The 22784-nt window shown below is 37.6% G+C and overlaps 1 protein-coding gene across 15 annotated transcripts in view; it reads left to right on the top strand.

Annotated features, from left to right (window-relative positions):
• The window catches only part of LPP (LIM domain containing preferred translocation partner in lipoma), a 745137-nt gene that overhangs the window by 559733 nt on the left and 162620 nt on the right, over positions 1-22784 (top strand). Inside the window, exon 9 of one of the 15 annotated variants that reach the window (XM_055084411.1) lies at positions 13677-13804. The exons of the other annotated variants lie outside the window; for them this stretch is intronic. Coding sequence (XP_054940386.1) covers positions 13677-13789 — 113 coding nt within the window. The 3' untranslated portion in view covers positions 13790-13804. Of the gene's footprint in view, positions 1-13676; positions 13805-22784 lie in introns of those variants that run through there. 15 annotated transcript variants of the gene reach the window in all.

Raw genomic sequence — 22784 nt, 5'->3', positions numbered from 1 at the left:
TATACTAAAAGTATATCACACTCTTGTCATTGACATGGGAGAAGGGCTTATATTGGAGCCTAAGGTAACTTTTTTAAAAAGCTTATTAAGAGTGAAAAATAAGGCCTCTGTATTAAGGTATACCAAGCACAAAAAGCTAACATACCAAATATATATGCTTCCATTTTCACAGCAACAGAATAGATAGCAATAGAAAACATTGAACATAGATAGTAACTGTGTCAATGAGTATATATTAATCGCTCTGGGAGATCAATTAAATATTATCTTTGCCTTCAAGAACTGTCCTAGCTCTACTACTCACTAGCTTAGACAACTTGAACAAATTGCTTATTCTCTACATCTTTTTGTTTTGCTTTATCTATAATGTGGGAATAATGGCTAGTTTATACTTTTATAGTGAGTACTGAATGAAATATTTATAGAAAGCACTTAGCCAAGTTCTTGGCATGTAGAATATGCTCAATAATCAAAGTTATCTCATGCTTTACTAAAGAAAACAAGATATGCCCATTAAAAAGCCATTAATAATACGTGCTTTAAACTGAAGTTCCTAGCAAAAATAGAACATATGTCACCAATTGGTAAATAATCATTGCCAAATGAGTATTACAAACCATGAGAGAGAATGTGGAATAATGATTAAGTTTTATTGAGTGCTTACAATATGGCCGCACTGCTATACAGTATGTACTTTATTAACAATTAACTCATTTCATCCTTACAGAAGAAAATATAACCCTGTGAAGTAAATGCTATTATTATTTCCAGATTAGGAAATCAAGGCACAGAAATGTTAAGTAATCTGCCCAATACCAACAGCTAATAAGTTGCAGGACTGGATTAGAATCCAAACTCCAGGTCTATACATTTTTTTTTTCTTCTAAAACTTTTTCCACAGCTTTATTGAAGTAAACAAAGTCACATAATTAATGTATACAATTTGGTGGGTTTGGATGTATGTGTACGCATATATTTGCCGTCACCACAACCCAGGTAATAAACATATCCTTCACTTCCAAAGTTTAGTCTGGATATTTAGGAAGGGTTTTACGGAGGAGATCAGCTTTGGACAGATGGAAAATAAGAGAAGGGCATTCTCTTCTAAGTAGATAGAATGAATAAAATATAAATTGAGGCCAAGATTATTTAAGGAAAATTACTTTATATGTCAGATCTCCACCAAGGGCCTATTATGTGCAGGCTACTGTGCTAGGTAGGTGTTGGAGACATGTGGAGCTAGGGAGACGTGGGTCTTACCTTTAAAGGAGCTTATAGTCTTAAGAGAGGATGTGTACAACGTTGTGGTGTTTAATCCTAACACAAGGCAGAAAGCGACAAGTAACTTATTTGAAGTTCAGCCAAAGTACTTTGAGAAATGAGAAGAAAAGAGAGAGAACATTATGAGGCAGGAATGGAAACATGTTTGTGGAGTGGATAGCCTTTGGGTTGTTTTTAAAATTGCGGTAATAGAGATTTGGAAGTGTGATGATAGTAGAGAAGTGATGTCATTTCTGAGGAGTAGAATTTTAACATAATAGGCAATAAAATCATTGGCGTGAGGCACCCATGTGGGACGGAACAAATTTTGGGAAATACGGTAGGAGAGGTAGGCTGGGACCAATGGCCTAAAGACTAAGGACTTTATCTTATATAATGAGTGCTGCACGTTGAGATCAAAGGTTATGGGAACTGTTTCATGAAATGTGGTTAAGAATGTGGGTTCCAAAGCCAGAATGCCTTGGTTTGAATGCCAGCTCTACCTCTCACTGGCTAGATAAAAGCAGGAAGCAAAGGATGAGTTAACAGAACTATGGTTTACTGTTCTACTCAAACATTAAACATTTCCCGAACATGTTTTCCATGCCTGCTGCTGTGTGCAAGGGACACCAAGCAGAGTCTCTGCCCTCAGGGGATTCACAAGTTCTGGGAAGGACAGGAGAGAGGCAGGCATGTAAGGAATGTCAGTGCAGCAAGGGGTGCAGCACTGTGTTGGGTCTGCCTGAGACACTAGGTGAGCATAGAAGACAGAGTTAAGTCTGAAAATGAGAGAAGGAAGGCTACATAATAATGTGTTTGCGACAGAAGGGCCTGTCCCAAGGGAGATGAAGAGGAGTCATCTCTTGTTCTCTATCACAATTTTACCTGAGTTCCATGCTGGGCTGGAAATAGCATTGCTAATCACTACCTTAAAAGAACTTTTCACTCTTGTGTTAACGTGCCCAGCCCCACCTCAACCCCCTCACTTTTTCTATCACTTTGCCTATTTAATGCTGGAATTTTCAATGACACTATAGCTGATTTGCTGAAGGTCATTAAATGCTTTCATGTCAAAGATCTCCTACTAGATTATGAGCTGCACCAGTGAGTGAGAGGGAACAAAATGTAAATAAATGGTGTCAATGGAATAGATTCCCCTGTGGTCATGTTCATTTTTTTCTGTGCAGCCCCTATTTTCTTTTTCCTTGAGTGGAATAATTCATGAATATATTTGGTATTTGTTTTGTTTTTCATTATGGAGTTTCCCATTACTCTTAGCAGTTTTTCCTTTGTTTGAAGAACTATAATTATGGCATGCTTCAAAGTAGGGGAGGAATATCAAAATATCACCTCACAGGTGACTTAAGTCAAAGGAGAAAAGATACCTTCACAAATAGAGAGTTTGGAAACTTTCTTAATCCAAGTGATGAAACTTAGCATCACCAATAATGGGACAAACTGACATATGCCAGCTGATATGATGTAGTAGAAAGTACACAACATCACCTGTGTAATATAGTCTTGCTGAAATATTTAACCTAAAATCCAACCATTAGGAAGTAGACAAATCCAAATGATGTGCCATTTTTCAAGACAATTGTCCTGAATTCTTTAAAAGTGTCAAGATGAAAGAAAATGAAAAAAGACATGCCATTCAAATGCAAGGCATGAGTCTTGATTGAATCTGGATCAAAAAACAAAGTATTTAGGGCAAGTTTAGAGAAATTTAAATATGAACTATATATTAGATAATACATCAGTGTTAATTTTGTGGGTATGGTAATGGCATTGTGGTTATATAAGACAATATCCTTGTTTTTAGGAGCAAAATGTTGAAGTATTTAGGGTAAAGTGTCATTATGTCAGCAACTTATTTTGAGACAAGATAGATAGATGTAGAGATATTATGAGGAGGGCAGAATCACTTCAGATTATAACAATGAGAGATACTATAACTGCACAGCTACAAAGGATACCCTTTCTCCCCCCCAGGAGCATTGAAGCCTATCACAAATGAATTATCTTTTATTTTTGTACGTGCCGCACAGCATACGGGATCTTAGTTCTCCAACCAAGGATCGAACCTGCGCCCCCTGCAGTGGAAGCGCCAAGCCCTAACCACTGGACCGCCAGGGAAGTCCCACAAATGAATCATCTTAACGCTCCCTTCCTGGGCGGGAGAAGTAGAGAGTCATTCCTATATCTTGTAAACTTGACTGTTTTAAAATTTCCCTTTCTTGTGTATCTGTTTCTTTATTTTCTACTGGACACATACCCTTTCTATTGTTGGTGAGATGGTAACCATTGTGGTGGAGTTGATGAAAGCTATATTTACTTAAAGCTCTACAAGTTTAAAAAGCCTGCTCCCAGTCATGGTCTGACTCATATATCTGGCCATGAAGTTTTCATTTCTCTGATGAGGAAACGGCGATTCAGAGAGACTCAATGAGTTGTTCGAGTCACACAGTTATAAGTTTTAGGATTTCGACTTATTCTTCAGATCGCAAGTCCATTCTGATTCATTACCATTACAAAAAGGCAGGTGTAGGTGGCTATTCCTGCCTCATGTCATCCTTTACCTCCTGAAGTCATGATCTTTAAGTAAGAGACCAACTGTTCCGAGGGCGTCTGTAGCCCAGACTTCAATGTCACTGGTAATATACTTTGACTGTCTTTAACTCCCGAATTAACTGATGTGACACTAAGCACAGGCTTTTCTCCACGGCTCAGATACATACTGTAGGGAGATAACCCACCTAGTACCTCTCTATCAGCCATGTTAGCTGACTGTTGACCTTAAGGGAAAGCAAATCACTAAAAATCACTAAGAGCTATAGTGATTGTTTCCTCACGTCATTTCTTGATAAAATATTACAAGCTGGAACCTTCAATTGAGTCCCAGCTGATTTTTTTTTAATGATTTCTTCTGAAAATGTGCTAGTTTTAGTGCTTCCATGCCCTTTTACATCTTCATCAAAAATTGTAACTCTTGCATTACAGTATTAGCTAAATGCCATAGCAGATGAATCATAGTAGAGCAGTATGATAAGTCCAGATCTTTGAAGGGAAGTTAGCCTCTCATGTTCTGAACATTTTTCATCTACTTGGACTTGAATTTTGGCTGTAGCAGATTCCTAAGTGTCTTTCCATTAGCAAGGGTGTACTTGAGTGGGCCTAGAATGCTGTGCTATAGGGGGAAGAGGGGAAATATAGAAGAAAGTTGGAGGTAAGGAGAAATTCTCATCTAATTCAGTTAACCAGGCAGTAGATCTTTAGTTCACATCATTTGCAAGGCTACAGGCCTTGGTTCAAGTGCTTGCATCTTGGAGCAACCTGTTTTCCTGGGTAACTAGAAAACTATGTTTCTACTAGAGGAGATTCTCAGTGCCAGGGGTATATACATAGAAAGAACAAGGGGTGATGAACTATAAATTAGTATAATTTAGGGTAATGTTCAGAACTTAGGAGAGGGAGGATTTTTAAATTAGCTATTAAAATTAATGGGGGAGAACGTTTTCGTTGCTAGGGATTAGGGAGCTTACAGGGCTAGTGGCCAGCATTTGGAGCTTATATTTTTCAAATAATTTTGAGGGAGAAATGTAAAGGAAAGTTGAGTTTGTCTCTAGATATCCTTGAGCCATGTCTGTGAATTTATGCAGGTGTTCTCCATGTTGGTTGGTATACCCAGAGCCTCTAAGTTTTGTGTTTTCATTCATTCTGAAAGAGAAAGCATGTTTGTAGGTGAGAAGTTCCATGTCTCAGTCTGTGGCCATGGCATGATTCTTTCCAAAATAATGGTGTTCTGGCTGTACAGACCCTAAGGCAGAAGGCAGCAATCTTGGAATACAGTATCTCTGGAAATGAACAATGTAACATATCTGAGGATGAACTAAAAATATCTACCAGCTTATTTTTAAGCAGGAAGCTGTAATTATCTTGGCAGTGTTTACATGGTGTTGTCTTATTCCTTCTTCCAAAAGAAAAAACTGAAGTGTGTGAGTCTTAATATTGTTTAGTGAGCTATTTGAAGAATCCCTATGCCTTTAGGGCAGCACTAGGTAAATTCTTTTCACAGAACTTGGCATTTATCTAAGAATTTTTTTGTTTATCTCTTGAGCATTGTTAGTGAGGCATATTGAGAGTTTTTGCATAAAGCCAGAAGTTGGTTCTAGGGGAAGCAGGCTTTATTGCTTCAAAGGACAGGTGGACAGGGTGGAAGTTATGAGGCAGTGGGGACCTGGCATGTGTCAAGCCCTAAGAGAAGAAAGGCATGGAGGGGAATGTGCTACGAGTACTTTACTGATAAAACAACCTCACCATACTTGGTACTATATATCTTCTCAATTGAGAGCAAGATGGAGGTCCAAAGGATGTTTGTGAGTAGAAGCAGAGTGCCCCAAACAATGGGGAAGATAGTTTATTTCTTTTCTGTTCTAGTAAGACCAAAGGATAAGTGAGCATGTCTAGAGGACTTGGACTAAGAGGCTTAGGAGACTGGAAACCACTATTTGAGCTACAGTTGAAGGAGTGGAGAAAAGAAAACCTGGAGCCCTGAAAGCTATTGGAGAACTGTCGTGTTGAAAAGGTACTAGACTTAATATGTGGTATTCCAAAGTTAGCTACAAAGGCAAGTGAGGGGAAGCTGGCAAATTTACATTCGGTATAATAAATTAACATGTTTAACAGACAGAAGGAATTTCTTGGAAGAGCGTAGGCCAAAGCCCAGTAACCCCTTGTTGGGGAAGTGGTGAAAGGTACTCAAGCATTCAATGGACTATGAGATTAGATTTCAAAAATACTTGTCCAACTCTGATATTCAGTGACTTAAGCATCTCAACTTGAGTGGGAATCAAGCTCTTGCATCTAACTTCTAGTGCTACCCCCAGCTTGTCATTATTATTACATGATTACAACTAACATTTATATAGTGCTTTGTAAAGCACTTTTATACTTGTTATATAATTTAATTTAAACTAGACAGCAGCCCTGCAAAACAGACAGTATGTTTATTTCCATTTGGCATATGAAGAAACGGGATCTGTGTGATTAAGCGACTCCCCATTCCTCAGAGCCCTCTGCCACCACTGGTAGTCATAGATCCCATTAGCATCAGAATTACACAGGGGCCCAGGCCTACTGATCCCAGATTCTGTTCTCTTTCCACCCCATCATGCTCTCTTAGCACCATGTTACTGGATTGGTCATAGACTATGAGATAAATCAGTGAACATACTCTGTGTTTTAGCTTCTTCATCGGTACAAGGAACAATGTGATTGCTTTGAAAAGTTTTTAGAGGGTTTCAACTGGCAAGTGCTAAGTAATTTGTATTTCATTGTTATTATTATTATTTTGTGTCAAGGAAATGGTTTCCAAAGTGCTCCTGTCAATTACAAACTAGAAAGTGATTCCAAGTGAGAGCTGCCTTTAGTACAGATGGAACCTGAAACCGTAAGGATCTTATTTTCACAGAAAAATAACCTAATTAATTAAAAACCCCAAAACCGCAATGGAAGAATAAGTAGAAAATAAGTGGTTTAGAGAAAAGGTGGTATTGATTTGGGAAAAAAATGGATTTCTTGGTTTTGTTTCTCTCTAGCTTTTTGTTTAAGGTCTCTGTGGGTCATGGAAATAGAATGTTTTCTATTAATGAGACATATTTGATATATTTCCTTTTGTGGTAGTGATTTCTGGTAAAATGTTTGCTTGGGGCAATATATGGTCACAGCACTAAATAAATAATAATCCTAAGCATTTTATGTGTTCTATCTTAGCACACGTTAATTTTTAATTAATTTGGCTACATAGTGTGTTTTTAAGCATTGATTTGGAAACCTAGACTTGTAGTATCATAAAGAATAATTTAATCTTAGAAACTATCTAGGACAACCTTTCATGTTCCAGAAAACTAAAGCCCAAATGACTCGTTCAAGGTCATACAGCTGGGAGTGATTTGAACTCTATGGCCAAAATTTCCTTTCTGAACAAAGAATAGAAATTAGTCTCTGATGGTAAGAAGAAGAATGGCAGGGCTGTTCACAAAGGTGAGGGAGTAGGTTGGGCCTGCAATTTTTGTGAACCCAGACATGGTGACACCTTATTCAAATTTGAGCTAAGAACACATTGCCCTTAAAAATAATAAAATAAAATGATAAAAACTTGTTAGAACCTTTGTACGTATACTGTCCTTATCTCCTTGATTTTCACATATAAATGAACTGAAGAGATTGCCAATATCCTCTTCTCTCATACTCATCAAGTTACTTAACTTGTAGTATTTATTGTTTACCTCACTAGTATATAAGTCTGATTGAAGGTAGTTTTTGTTTAGTACACTGCTGTGTGCCCATCTTTGGTCCTAGATCAATGCCTGGCACATAGGAGATATTTAATGTTTAATTAATTAATTAACCCATGAATAAAAATTGTGAGCAGACATTCCATATTCCTTGTGGCAGGACATGGTATAAACTACAGAGGGAAAATACTTCATTTATTTAACACCTTATGGAATCTTAAAATGTTACAGCTGGAGGGAATCTTAAAGACTATCTAGGAAAATCCTCTCATTTTTAGAGATTGTGAAAATAAGGGAGTTTTCTAGGTTCACAAACTAATTAGTGACAGAGCCATGGATTATAACTCAGACTTTCTCATTCCTTTTTTAAATCACTTAAAGGCGCTAGAGAATGTTTAAGGTAGAACAACACGTGGTTGCTACGATCATTGAACTTCAGTCCAAATTAGATTGATACCCTTGGACTTGATCTCGTTTCCGTGTGTTTTCTTTGAAAATTAAAGATTGAAATTCATCAATGGATAGGTTACATAGTTAGAATTTTCTTTTTTAAGTTCTAAATCACATTTTCTCCCCTCTGGGATTCCTTTGTGGTTCTTGGTTCCCAAGACAATCTCTTACCTCCTCAGTTTTCTTCTGTTCTAATCTAATTGGGTCAGATGGGCAGGGCATCACACTGAAAAAGAGAAATCCTTTCTCCATGTTTACATGTTTTTTCCCTAGCAACCAGTTATAAAAGATCATTCTCTTATATTACCACCCCTTCAAGGCTGGGAAGACTCACCCAGGATTGGTGTTCCATACATACAGCAGATACTCACTCATTCTTTAGCATTGGGATCACCATTCTCTTTATCAAAGAATGAAAAAAAAGTAGAAAAGACATTTTTACTTTATAATCAAGCATCCTTTACCTAATAACTGTGGAAATAAGCTTGATGTCCTGAGAGAGAAAGAGCTGGCGGGGCACACAATGTGTATGGCAAAAGGAAGTTTCAACTTGCAGGTTGTCTGTGGTTGTGTACTGAGACATGCAGAGCTGAGACCCGAACCTACAAGTGCTAATTATGCATTTTCTGATCTTAAACACACAAATACAGATAACTGTGAACTCAACTCCCTTTCCTCTCCAAACCACGCTCCTTTCCCCCAACCTGAACTTTCCCCACAACTTTCTCTAAAACAGATAATCATCTCCTTCCAGACTTTGAAGTGACATTAGAATTGTCAGAAGGCATAATTAATTGACTGTCAGCAAAGCCATTGTTTGAACATCTGCAGAGTTCTACTTGGTAGGCATCTGTTGTACTTTCAATTGAATGGATTCACTCATCTTCAAATATTTATTGAGTGCTTGCTATATACCAATCATTGAAGTGTGTGCTATGGGAGAGAAAAGAAATAAGGTAACATAATGACCAAGGAGAGAAAGCATTTGTTCAATCCTCTAGCACCAAGGGCTTTGATGGAAAACAGATTTCATGACTGGAAGTGGGAAATACATTCTTTTTCATCCAGGTTCAGGGGCTTTTGCCACTATGGCCAGCTGACCTGTGCCAGATAAAATGCCAGGGGAGTCCACCTATTGCTGGGGAATAGAGAGACCTGTTGGTGAAGCACTATTTGTGGACAGAGTTCTCAGCAAAGACAATTCAATGCTTTAAGAGAAAAGCAAGCAGAAAATATCCAAGGCCGATAAACTGGGAAATCCCACAAGCAGGTCCAAATTAATGACCTTATCCTGATTTTCTTCCTAATTCTCACTCTGATGCCAGTTATGTTACATTAAATTCTCCCAGTTTCATTACAGCACTGCACAGTTCTGATCTCAGTCCCCATTTGGTTCTCTATCAAAATTTCAATTTATATCAGTCCTGGACCTGGCTCCACTCCTACCTGGAAGTGACCATCATTTGTTAAAATTCAACAAGAAGGAACACAAAAACTGTGCAGGAGTGACTTGTTGAAAGAGGCTAAGATGATAAAGTAGGCAGGAGGTAATGGAAAACAGTTACTAACATCTACTCTCTCGCTCTCCACACACACACACACACACACACACGCACTCACGCACACACACACACACACACTCACAGGCACACACACACTCTCACACAGACACACACAACACTCACACAGACACACATAGACACATTCACACACACACACTCTCACACAGACAGACACACTCACACACACACTCACACACACACACACACCGTTCAGCCCTAGGATCATGGCACAGTTAGAGAGCTGGCTATAAATCTTCCAACTTGAAAGCTTCCCATTCTTTTGTCTTTGGAGGCCACCTTCGTAATTTTCACCACATATGCAAACCATCTGTACTATTATTTGCCTAACATTTTTGTTCAAATCAATTCATTTATTTTTTAACCTATTTTATCTTCATTCATGTCAATAATATCCGTAATTTGATTTTATGGATTAAAGTACTTGTTGCTTTTTTTCCCCTAAAAGGCATGAAACTTTATGAAGTTTCATGAAAGGCATGAAAAAATACCATAATTAAATTTTAAATGTTCATCCATGAACCCTCCAATGTTCAAAATACTGAGAAATGTGTGTATAACTCAACCAGAAGATAAATTGATGGAATATTATGGTGAAGTGATGTCAGAGGTTACCCATTGAGTTAAATTTTACTAAAAAAAAATTTTTTTTATACCCAGCATCATCATGTTATCGTGAGAGGCCGTGTAGTGGTGTAAAGAGTCAGGTATCAAGTAACCAGAGGCCAGATTCTGGGCCTATCACTGTCCCACAATCTTGCTGTGACATATTAGGCCAGCCCCTTTTCCATGGACCTCCTCTCCCATAGACTTCATGATCTCTTGGGATCCTTTGGCCTTTTAATTTACTTACCTCAAATACTTTTCGTATATTGTCCTCTATACACCGTTAAAACATAAGTGGGTAGGAAAATAGCTGCCCTATGTAGAATTACAACATTGCTTACTTCAGAAGAATTGGAAAAGAAACCCAAGAATTATATTTCCTAGACTGTTTTATACTCTGCTCAGTATTGTTCCTCATTTCCTAAGATTTACGAGAAGGTTCACATCATTTGAAGTAGCTTTAAATGTCAGTTAACAAACATAAACTAAGATTGTAGAACATAAGGAACACTGTGTGCTGAGTTGGATATTCTAGCATCACTGTTTAAGGATTTTCCAGGTTTAATATGTTGTTCACTAATGATACTTTGTATACATAAATAATACTAATATTAGTAACCATGAATGTGATCATGGTCTTCAGTGTATAATATAGATAGCATTGTCATAAAAATAAATAATTCATCTTTTGTTACATGGCATAGTGACACCAGAACTGGACTTGGAGTCAGGAAATCCAAGTATCTTCTCTGCGTGACATTGGTGACATTTGACATTTGCAATGTGCTTTAGCACATATTATGCATTATTTGAAAACATTTTTTTTTAACAGTTTTAGGATTAGAGAGAAATCAGCTTAAACAAGGACCAGTTAAGAGATGGAACCAAATTCTTAATGTAGGTTTTCTGGATTAAATTACATGTACTTTAAGCAACTTTATATAACCTCTTAAACTTTTTGAATTTCAGTTAGTTTACCTATTAATAAAGGTTATCCTATTTATTTTATATAATTATTGTGAGGACCAAGTTAAAGAAATAGATGTGAAAATGTATTCTAAACCGTAACAAATCAAAAATTTAAGGGATGTCAGTATTGCTTCCCAGTGCAGCATCTAGCTTGATTTATGCCGCTTATGATTAGTGTGTAATAATCAGCCACTCTGAATTTTTAATGTCACTGTTTGTCTTTATTTGAATTAACACTTTGAATTTTCTTACGATGTTCTCTTGTTATTGGAATATCATTAAAAAAATGTTTTTCAGTCATTGTGTGTGAGAAAGCAACACACAGACATACCACAGTGTTCTCATTTGCTGAGCAAACTACTCTTGCTTTTTAATGTGGAATGAAGAAGAACTAATTGAAAAGAGACAAAAATGAATTTTGACTCAGATTGTGCAGGATGAATCATAACCCACTTTCCCATCTGAGATGTGAAGAAAAAATAAATTAAAATAAAGCCAGCCACCACACAGCTTTACTGTCAGTGTCAGCATAATCAATATAGAGTGTTTTTCCGCAGAACAAAGAGTGTATTACTACTAGGCTAAGAATTGCAGGTAGTAGAAAACATGGTTACTTTTTTCTTTGCTGATTTTTTTTTTCCTGCTTTGTTTAAAGCATTCCAATCAGGAGAGTTTGGGACTCATCAGAAGTTGTCCAAAACATTCAGAAATGTACCTGTGCTCTCTATTGAACAATTAGAGGCCAATCAGAGATGGGACAAGCTTGGACCACATCTGATCCCAGTTTCCTTTGTCAGTTCAGTAGGGAGCAGGGAGACAGCAAAATAACAGAAACTTGGCCAGGGTAGAATTGCTGCTTCCTTGAATTTAACTTACTTGGGTTATTGATGTGAATGATTAAAGAAAAATGAAGACTTTGTCCTGCTGGAGTCCAGGATTCAGATGTATAATCTACCTTACTTGCAAATGTAGCTTTTTTAAAAAAGGGTTTGGTACAGATAGAAAGGCACTGTAACCTACCCTAGGATATAGTCTCCAATTTCTAAGTCAGCATTAATTTCATTTAAATTTTGTTACTGTTGTATTTTAGTCATAATTTTTATGGCCTTTATTTCTCATCTATATATACGTACACACATGTGTATGTATGTTATATATACTATGTAATATACATAATATATGTTTATATGTCTATACCTTCTACCTTACTGTAAGATCATTGTGAAGAAAGACCACCTCTTCCTTATCTTGCTCTTCCCCGAAGAGCACCACAAGGAGATAGAGCTAGATGAGTTCTTAACTCTCTCTGTGCACCTCCATCAAGACTTTTGCTTGCAGTAGAGTTTCTCTAGTCTGACTTGATTCTAAATATCCCCACTAATGGTTCTGTTTACAATAAGACTAGCATGCACTGAGCACTTACTATATACTACAAGTTTTACATGCATTATACATATTTCTTGACTCTGACCCTGTGAGGTGTAGGCATTGTTCTTTTCCAGATGAGAAAACTGAACCAAAAAGAAGGTAAATAATTTGCCCAGGGTCTAGTAATTATTGGAGTTGTAATTTGAACCCAGAGTCTGCCTCCTAACCACTGTATGTACTTTGTCAATGACTATAGCTTGCAGAAGGTCAGCCAACTAGGCCTGGCAGAAGATTGGGCCACAAAGCCTGTGCTCATTATATGGCTTTTCTGCCAAATTCCATTCTATTTCTCCCTCTGCTTCTTCTGGGGGACTTTTTTTAGTATGATTTGATTTCCTCTGATTGAAGAGTCCCACAACTGGCCAGGCAGCAGACAGAAATCCCTGCATGCCATCATTCTGTTTGCAGTCTACCAGATGTCTTCAGGGATACCGTCTTGGCTCCCCTACAAGGATAATAGTGCCCATGTGTGCCACTTACTCCAGACAATGTAAGACAAGTGCTGAATGTAAAACTATTTTTGTTAGCACTTGAAATATACATTTCTATTCCTCTGTTCCCTCTTGAAATTGAAACCTGGTTCTTGTGATTTTGACATTATCTAAATCCAGAAAGTCCCTTCTCCCAATGCTTCATCCCAATCCAGTGAAGCTTTCTTTCACACATGGAAATAGTTACTTTTAACTTTCAGCAATCCATCTGCAGTGGCATCTTCTAATCTAGTTAACCTTAGAAAAAGCCAAGTTCAGTCTCACTGTCAAAGCAGAAATGAGAGACAGCAAGGAGAAGGGAACTTATCTTGAAAATAAGGTCACCCTGTTGACATATCATCAGGTAGAAGAGTTCTATGCAATAGCTAGCAATTGGCTCACTCAGTCGGAAGTTGATGCTATTTTAGGCTGTCAGCAGGAGTGTCATTGTATCTGTGAATTTTGGCATTTTATTTCATTAAGGTGGTTCAGGAAGCCAGACACTGATTAACTGATTCTTCGACATAGTTCTCATTCCTAATTTTGGATGTGTGTTGTCTTCAGGAAGCTGTTGTGATACCCTGATGCTAAAGAAAACTTTTCTTGTGCTTCTAAAGCAATCCTGGGAACAGTCTACCCCACATCCTACTATCCTGGCATCTCCCCTGCTCTACATCTCTGGTCACAGGTGGTGTCGGGATACCATTGCTTCTGGTTCTCCTCTGGCTGACCAAGGAAATACAACTCAGGTGTGTGCATCCGGTTACCTTCCACCGTGTGTCTGTCATGGCAGCATTAGGCTCAAGGTGGATTTTCATTTGGAGATCACGTAAGAAGATACCTATGGAAGGAATGGCCTCAGCACTGCAGTTACTGTCAAAGTCAAGAGATACCTTAGACAGGCCACAAGATGTGTTTAGGTAAGACTAGGAAAATTCTAAACTTTGTCTCTTCGGTAAGGATTTGGGATCTGATTTGTTTATAAACATGCTTTTAAATGAGAAGGATAAGGATTTCTAGATAAGACATTTATGGTATTTGTTTGTTCATTTCTTTATTCAGTAGTTGTTGACGGCCTACTATGTACCAAGCACTGTGTTAATTTCCATTAAACATTAGTCTACAAAAGAGAAACAAGTTTTAAAAATAACTGAATTACAATATGATAAATGTATTACTGGAGTTAGGTGAAAAGTCTTATGGGAGGAAAATAGTTAGAATGGCTTAGTGTGATTGGAAAAGTGGGGAAAGGTTTTCCAGCATAGGCGATGTCAGGGCTGAATGTGGTGTAATTTCCCAGGTAAACGATGAATTTAAGGGCATTTCAGACAAACGATTCAGTGGATACAAAGAGACCAAGAGAGGATTACAAAATGTGCAGAATAACTAGGGTAATGTAGTGGGGAAATGAGGCTAAAAGGACGATCAGTGGTCAGATCAAAAGGGGTTTTTGTTTCCTGCTAAAGAGTCTAGAGTCTGTCCTGAAGGCCCTGAGGATCCATGAAGGATTTACGCAAGGGAACAACATGATCTGATAGACGTTGATTAAAGATCATGCTGGGTACTGTTGGGGAGACTGGCGTTGAACAGGAGGTGATTTGGGAGACTGAAGGTCATTTGCCTCAGCCTATGGGGATAATAAAGAGCCTGAGCCAAGGCAGTCATGTTGTGACAATTCAGGGGAGAGTAAGAGGGATGCGTGGAGGCTTATTCCTGTGCTTCTGTATTCGGTAGATAATGACGTTAAGTGAGGTGAGAAAACAGAAGTTCAATAGTGACGTGCCTTCAGCCCCCCGAGATCCTCCTTATCCAGAAGCAATGTAGTTCTATTTGTCGGTGCTTATTGAGCACCTACTGTGCGCAGGCACTGTTGTAGGCATTGGCACAAAGCAGGGGTAAAACAGACATAAAGCCTCTGTTATGGGCTTCCATTTTAGTAAGGAAAGACAACACATAAATAAGTCAAATACATCCTATGTCAGATGGTGACGTATCCTATAGAGAAACATTGAGCAGAAGGGGACAGTGAATGCAACATTGGCGGCTGGGGTAGAAGTAACACAGTAAAAGTGTGACAAATGTAGTTGTGAGGTTCCTCTTGCCGGTGAAGTCTGGTCTGCCTAATTTTGTTTCCTTTTCATTTGTGTTTTATAAATTGTTATTTCTCCTAAACAAAGGAAATAAATAGCAACATAAACATTTACAAACACAGAAATGTAGACACAATGGTTTGTGTTGCCAACATAACACATGCCAAGAAAAACAAAAGAAAACAGCAGCTAAAAAAGTAAATATATTTTTTTTTAAAGGAAAAAAATGGAGGCTCCCTCAGACACTAATTCTTGTCATTCAAAATGCTGGATAGTATGAATTAGAATTTCACAGAAAGGAGAGAGATAATATTTGAACCAGGATAATAATTCTGATATTTTAATGCTGGAGAACCTTGGATTTAATCCAAATCTTTTAGTTTAGACAGAGAAAGAAAATAGCTTATTTGAGGACACCCAGCTAGGTCTAGAATTTAGGTTTCCTAACAGTTCATCTAGAACTCTTACCATTGAACTCCACTGTACCAGACAGGTCCAAAGCTTGGGATCTGGGATCTGGCTTCCTGGGTTTGAATTTCTCCTTTGCCACAGTGGCCTTAAGGAATTTTTACCTCTCTGCGTCAGGTTCCTCATTTGCAAAATAAGGATGATTATAATAGTATTTATGAGAGTGTTTTTGAGGATTAAAGTTAATATTAATACATGTAAATTACTCACAGCAGTGCCTGACACACAGTTACTGTTCAGAAAATGTTCACTATATTATTACAATACTAAAGGTATTAGAACATTATGATATAGCTTATTTAGACTTTGTGTGTTTGGGTATAAACTTGAAGCCAGTCTGTGATGATGGCCACACATAAGATCTTCTGGAATTTCCAGTTAATATAGTAAAATATTAACAAGTTCCTTTGGGTCACTGAGTAAATAAAGAACACATTAAAATAACTTTGATATTCATTTCACTCACATTAGTTCTAGACAATTCATTCTAGAACTGAGTTATATGAGATTCTAAACCAGAAATGGAACCCTAGCCTTTAAATACAAGAATACGTCAGGATCCATTTATGTACATCTAGCACAGATTGGCCTCATAACTGTTGACAGCCATTTAATAAGTACTGACTATGTTCCAAGCACCATGCTTGAATGTTTTACATAGTTGATCATACTTAATCCCACTGCAGGGAGGCATTTATGTCTGGATTTTACAGATGAGAAAATTCAGTCCAAAGGCAGTTCAGTACCTTGTCCAAGGTCACACAAATAAGATAGTAAGAGGCACAGACTACATTTTCATAAACCAGTCCGTTCTTGTTTGTTCAGCACATGACTTTTTAATGATGATACTTTTTCTTAAGTAGTTACTTATGCTGCAGGCAGTCTGCATTTTACACTACTGTCCTTTCTGTGCCATTCATACTATTCATTCATAAAATTATAAAATCATAGGTTGTTTTTGCTGGCAGGATCTGGAGGGAGTTTCCTGGTTCTCAACTTGAAGACTAAGAATCACCTGAGGGAACTTTATCACTAAACCTACACACCCACACACACCTACCTTGTACATACATTGTGATTCTGACATAATCTTAGGCCCACCTCCACTGAGAAAATGCTATTACTCTGAGAAAATTTAGCTGATGGAGTGTGCCATAGTCCCCAGGTGGTGGAAAGAAAAAAAAGGTGGGGGGGGGGGCTTGAGAATTACTGATAAATTTTCATGTAGTGAAAATTGAGAATCAGAGAGTGACAGTAACTTCCCCAGGATCACAGCTCATTTATTTCACATCTACCTGTAGAACCTGGGCCCTCTGACTTTCGGTATTAGGCAATTTTCCTGTTTATTCCTCAAAACTGCCTTTGTGGAATGCACCATGCCCTCCTTGATAGTTCTAGAGGAATATAAGGCAAAACAAAGGGAGTGATTAATTTGCCCAAGTTCCCATAACAAATCAGTTGGTCAAGAGAGGATAAGTTTGCTATATTATGCTGTTCTCCACCTATTCACTTGGTTCTAGTAAAGTAACAGCTCATCAATATGGAATGCACATTTTCATAATAGTAGGTTTGTGGGTTGCATAGCTTTTTTTCTGTCTGTTTTCAATTTCTGTTCCTTTGATAACAGAACAAATAGCAGAGATGACAAAACTCAGAGGAGAATTATCTCCTAGATTTTCTGTGATCTTTCTTTTCTAGTGAATCAGTATATCTAGTAATGACACAGTAGATTCTAAGGCTATTTGGCTTGTTTGTTAAGTAGATATTTACTGAGAGCCTACCATATGTCCATCACTGACCTAGGTGGGTTGAATCAAGAGTTGTTATAGGGCTTCCCTGGTGACGCAGTGGTTGAGAATCCGCCTGCCGAAGCAGGGGACACGGGTTCGTGCCCCGGTCCGGGAAGATCCCATATGCCGCGGAGCGGCTGGGCCCGTGAGCCATGGTCACTGAGCGTGCGCGTCCAGAGCCTGTGCTCCACAACGGGAAAGGCCACAACAGTGAGAGGCCCGCATACCGCAAAAAAAAAAAAAAAAAAAAAAAGAGTTGTTATAAATCTTTTCTGGGGGAAAAAAATGTGCTATAAGTAATTAAATTCAGAGATCTCTGCTCCCAAGAGATTTGTAGACTACTAGAGGTTAAAGAGTCAAAAATATATAATAATCCTTTTACCGTGTGATAAATGTTATGAAGGAGCTCTGTGCATGTGGCTGTGAGAATGTCTGGAGGTCTGTGGGTGAGTGCGGAGATTACTGGGTGATACCTGAGCCAAGTCTTCAAGGAGGAACAGAATTTTTCCAAGTAGAAAAGGAGAGGAAAGATGCTAGAGAAAAAACAGCATGTTCAAAAGGATAGAGGTAGGAAAGCAGGATGTCCTGGGGAACAGGAAGCATTACAGACTTCATATCAGAAGCTCCCTGGGACCAAAGCAAAGTTGAGTTGGGGGAAAAGTCTTGGGACATGGGAGTATAGAGAACCTGAGGTGCAGTGATGAAAGATGAGGTGTGATGTCATAGAAAGGAACTTCTGTAACTTTTTTGTGGAAAAATGGGAAATTGTTGACTATTGTTAAACAGAGGGCAGTATCAGATTAGTGATTTATAAAAAATTGAGGGGATAGCCACTTCTATTGCCATGTAACACTACTAGTGGCCTAGATAACCTTATAGAGCCAGTTCACAAGGGATAATGAAGCTGGAGATTTCATGAAAACAGATTTAAGTGACTTGTGGAGTGAGAAAAAAGAAAAGGCTATCTTTTTACTCATAGTTCAAAACAGGAAGTGCCTAGGTATGCAAAAATGCAAGTCGAGGAAACTGTGTTCTTGGTGTGTTTTGTGTGTATTCTGCTTTTTGCACATCAGCGATACTGCTGCTGAGTACTGCTATGTGAATAATTCACCAGATTCAACTGATGGAGGACCAGCAGATTTTAAAAGTGATCATATGAACCTACAAATTTAAAGATGATTCTCAACTTTCAAAAAATACACAGATCCTCAGAAAATCATTATATGTGTGTGTGTGTGCGTGCATGTTATTTGTGCTGGTCCTACCTTCAAGCAGAAAACATTTCAAGGTCTGGATTCCTCCTTAAGAATTTGAAATAGATGTAGTGTTTAGCATAGGAAGTACCTTGAAGTCATCTCCTAATTCTGTCATTTTTTTGATAAAGAAAATGATGTCCAGAGAGAAGCAGTAGTCCAAGCCACAGCCACCAAGTAGCAGTGCCCAAGTTAAAACTTGGTTCTTTCCATTATTATAAATTCATTATAAAAATGGAAACCTCATTTTTTTTATATCATTTATTTGCAAAGTGTTTGGTAGTTATGGATTGAGTGAGTTATCCTAAGGTAACAGATATCTTGGTACTCATTTGTAAATATAGAAACAATAAGAAAAGAATATTTGAGGAATTTGGTAAGGAAGTATGATTGGATTTATCATAGCAACCTTAGTTCAAATCATCTTTCACAAGGGGAAGAAGGTAGGACATGGGTAAGCAGAACATGAGGGCTTCTCCTCCCTTCTTCATTCTCAAATTGGTTTGATGTGACATGAAAGGGTATTTTATCAACTATAAAGGATTGTGTCAGAACTAGTTTATGAGGCCTGTATTAGTATTCTATTGCTCCTATAACAAACTACCAAAAACATAGGGACTTAAAACAATACACATTTATTATCTTACAGTTCTGTAGGTCAGAAGTTTAACATGAGTCTCAGTGGGCTAAACTCAACATGTTAGCAGGGCTCCATTCTTTTCTGGAGGTTTCAGGAGAGAATCCTCCTTGCCTTTTCCAACTTCTAGAGGTTGCTCACATTCCTTAACTTGTGGCCCCCTTCTTCCATCTTCAAAGCCTGCAGCATAGCATCACTGATCATTTCTCCATAGTCAAGTCTCTTTCTGACCGCAACTGGAAACGCTCTGATTTTAAGACCTCTGAGATTAGGTTGGGCCTGCCTATGTAATCTCAGATAATGTCCTTATTTCAAGATCCTTAAACACATCTGTAAAATCCCTTTTGTCATGTATTATATTTTGTCATAAAATATTCATAGGTTCTAGGGATTAGGATATAGAAACCATTATGGTTCCTACCAAAATTCTCTTCTGGTAAATTTCTGGTGGTCTTCTAGAGATTACACTGCCAGGCTCATCCTTGGGACATGGATGGAGGTGCCCCCAAAACCTATCTATTAAGGGTCCCAACTCTTCCTATGGATTCTAATCTTGTAGTAAAGGAAAACTTGAGATTTGCCTACAAATTTTATTGTGCTGATAGCTCCACTGTGAGAAAAAAGGTCATTCTGACTTAAACGACCATATGAAGGTCCTGGAGTATCTAAAACAAATTTTCTGATTTCCTGGTAAGCTTGATCCTTTTGATGGAACATTTAACCTTATAAGTTATTAGAAACAAAGCTATAGTTTCTCTCAACATTGGTCACTCTTTTCCAATCCTTCCCTTACTATATCTTGACTCTTTCCTTTCTTCATTCTTTCCTTCTTCTCTCCCTCCCTATCTCCCTTTCTTTCCTTCTTTTCACTTACAGAGAAGTGCAGGAAAAAAGGAAGGAGAGGATTAAGGGAAGAAAGATGAGGGTTAAATAAATGTATTAAAGAGTTTATGGGTATTCTTCATTTCACTTTCAGATTTTTCATCATTAGTGTATAGGAATGCAAGAAATTTCTGGGCATTAATTTTGTATCCTGCTACTTTTTACCAAATTCATTGATTAGTTCTACTAGTTTTCTGGTAGCATCTTTAGGATTCTCTATGTATAGTATCATGTCATCTGCAAACAGTGACAGCTTTACTTCTTCTTTTCCGATTTGGATTCCTTTTACTTCTTTTTCTTCTCTGATTGCTGTGTCTAAAACTTCGAAAACTATGTTGAATAAGGGTGGTGAGAGTGGGAAACCTTATCTTGTTCCTGATCTTAGTGGAATGGTTTCAGTTTTTCACAAATGAAGACGGTATTGGCTATGGGTTTGTCATATATGGCCTTTATTATGTTGAGGTAAGTTCCCTCTGTGCCTACTTTCTGGAGGAGTTTTGTCATAAATGGATGTTGAATTTTGTTGAAAGCTTTCTCTGCATCTATTGAGATGATCATATGGTTTTTCTCCTTCAATTTGTTAATATGGTGTATCACATTCATTGATTTGCATATATTGAAGAGTCCTTGCATTCCTGGGATAAACCCCACGTGCTCATGGTGTATGATCCTTTTACTGTGCTGTTGGATTCTGTTTGCTAGTATTTTGTTGAGGATTTTTGCATCTATGTTCATCAGTGATATTGGCCTGTAGTTTTCTTTCTTTGTGACATCTTTGTCTAGTTTTGGTATCAGGGTGATGGTGGCCTCATAGAATGAGTTTGGGAGTGTTCCTCCCTCTGCTATATCTTGGAAGAGTTTGAGAAGGGTAGGTGTTAGCTCTTCTCTAAATGTTTGATAGAATTCGCCTGTGAAGCCATCTGGTCCTGGGCTTTTGTTTGTTGGAAGATTTTTAATCACAGTTTCAATTACATTGCTTGTGATTGGTCTGTTCATATTTTCTATTTCTTCTTGGTTCAATCTCTGCAGGTTGTGCATTTCTAAGAATTTGTCCATTTCTTCCAGGTTGTCCATTTTATTGGCATACAGTTGCTTGTAGTAATCTCTCATAATCTTTTGTATTTCTGCAGTGTCAGTTGTTACGTCTCCTTTTTCATTTCTAATTCTATTGATTTGAGTCTTCTCCCTTTTATTCTTGATGAGTCTGGCTAATGGTTTATCAATTTTATTTATCTTCTCAAAGAACCAGCTTTTAGTTTTATTGATCTTTGCTATTGTTTCCTTCATTTCTTTTTCATTTATTTCTGATCTGATCTTTATGATTTCTTTCCTTCTGCTAAATTTGGGGTTTTTTTGTTCTTCTTTCTCTAGTTGCTTTAGGTGCAAAGTTAGGTTGTTTATACGAGATGTTTCCTGTTTCTTAAGGTGGGATTGTATTGCTATAAACTTCCCTCTTAGAACTGCTTTTGCTGCATCCCATAGGTTTTGGGTCGTCGTGTCTCCATTGTCATTTGTTTCTAAGTATTTTTTGATTTCCTCTTTGATTTCTTCAGTGATCACTTCGTTATTAAGTAGTGTATTGTTTAGTCTCCATGTGTTTGTATTTTTTACAGATCTTTTCCTGTAATTGATATCTAGTCTCATAGCGTTGTGGTCAGAATAGATACTTGATATGATTTCAATTTTCTTAAATTTGCCAAGGCTAGATTTGTGACCCAATATATGATCTATCCTGGAGAATGTTCCGTGAGCACTTGAGAAAAATGTGTATTCTTTTGTTTTTGGATGGAATGTCCTATAAATATCAATTAAGTCCATCTTGTGTAATGTATCATTTAAAGCTTGTGTTTCCTTATTTATTTTCATTTTGGATGATCTGTCCATTGGTGAAAGTGGGGTGTTAAAGTCCCCTACTATGATTGTGTTACTGTCGATTTCCCCTTTTATGACTGTTAGTATTTGCCTTATGTATTGTGGTGCTCCTATGTTGGGCGCATAAATATTTACAATTGTTATATCTTCTACTTGGATCAATCCCTTGATCATTATGTAGTGTCCTTCTTTGTCTCTTGTAATAGTCTTTGTTTTAAAGTCTATTTTGTCTGATATGAGAATTGCTACTCCAGCTTTCTTTTGATTTCCATTTGCATGGAATATCTTTTTCCATCCCCTCACTTTCAGTCTGTATGTGTCCCTAGGTCTGAAGTGGGTCTCTTGTAGACAGCATAATATGGGTCTTGTTTTTGTATCCTTTCAGCCAGTCTAGTTTTGGAAGTTTTAGCCACAGCAATCAGAGAAGGAAAAGAAATAAAAGGAATCCAAATGGGAAAAGAAGACTTAAAGCTGTCACTATTTGCAGATGGCATGATACTATACATAGAGAATCCTAAAGATGCTACCAGAAAACTACTAAAGCTAATGAATGAATTTGGTAAAGTAGCAGGATACAAAATTAATGCACACAAATCTCTAGCATACCTATACACTAATGATGAAAAACCTGAAAGTGATATTAAGAAAACACTCCCATTTACCATTGCAACAAAAAGAATAAAATATCTAGGAATAAACCTACCTAAGGAGACAAAAGACCTGTATGCAGAAA

The sequence above is a fragment of the Physeter macrocephalus genome, chromosome 1 (genome assembly GCF_002837175.3).
Source record: "Physeter macrocephalus isolate SW-GA chromosome 1, ASM283717v5, whole genome shotgun sequence".
In the NCBI taxonomy this organism is placed as follows: Eukaryota; Metazoa; Chordata; class Mammalia; order Artiodactyla; family Physeteridae; genus Physeter; species Physeter macrocephalus.
The sequence above is the reverse complement of the archived record's forward strand: the minus strand, read 5'-3'. Positions and strand labels throughout refer to the sequence as shown.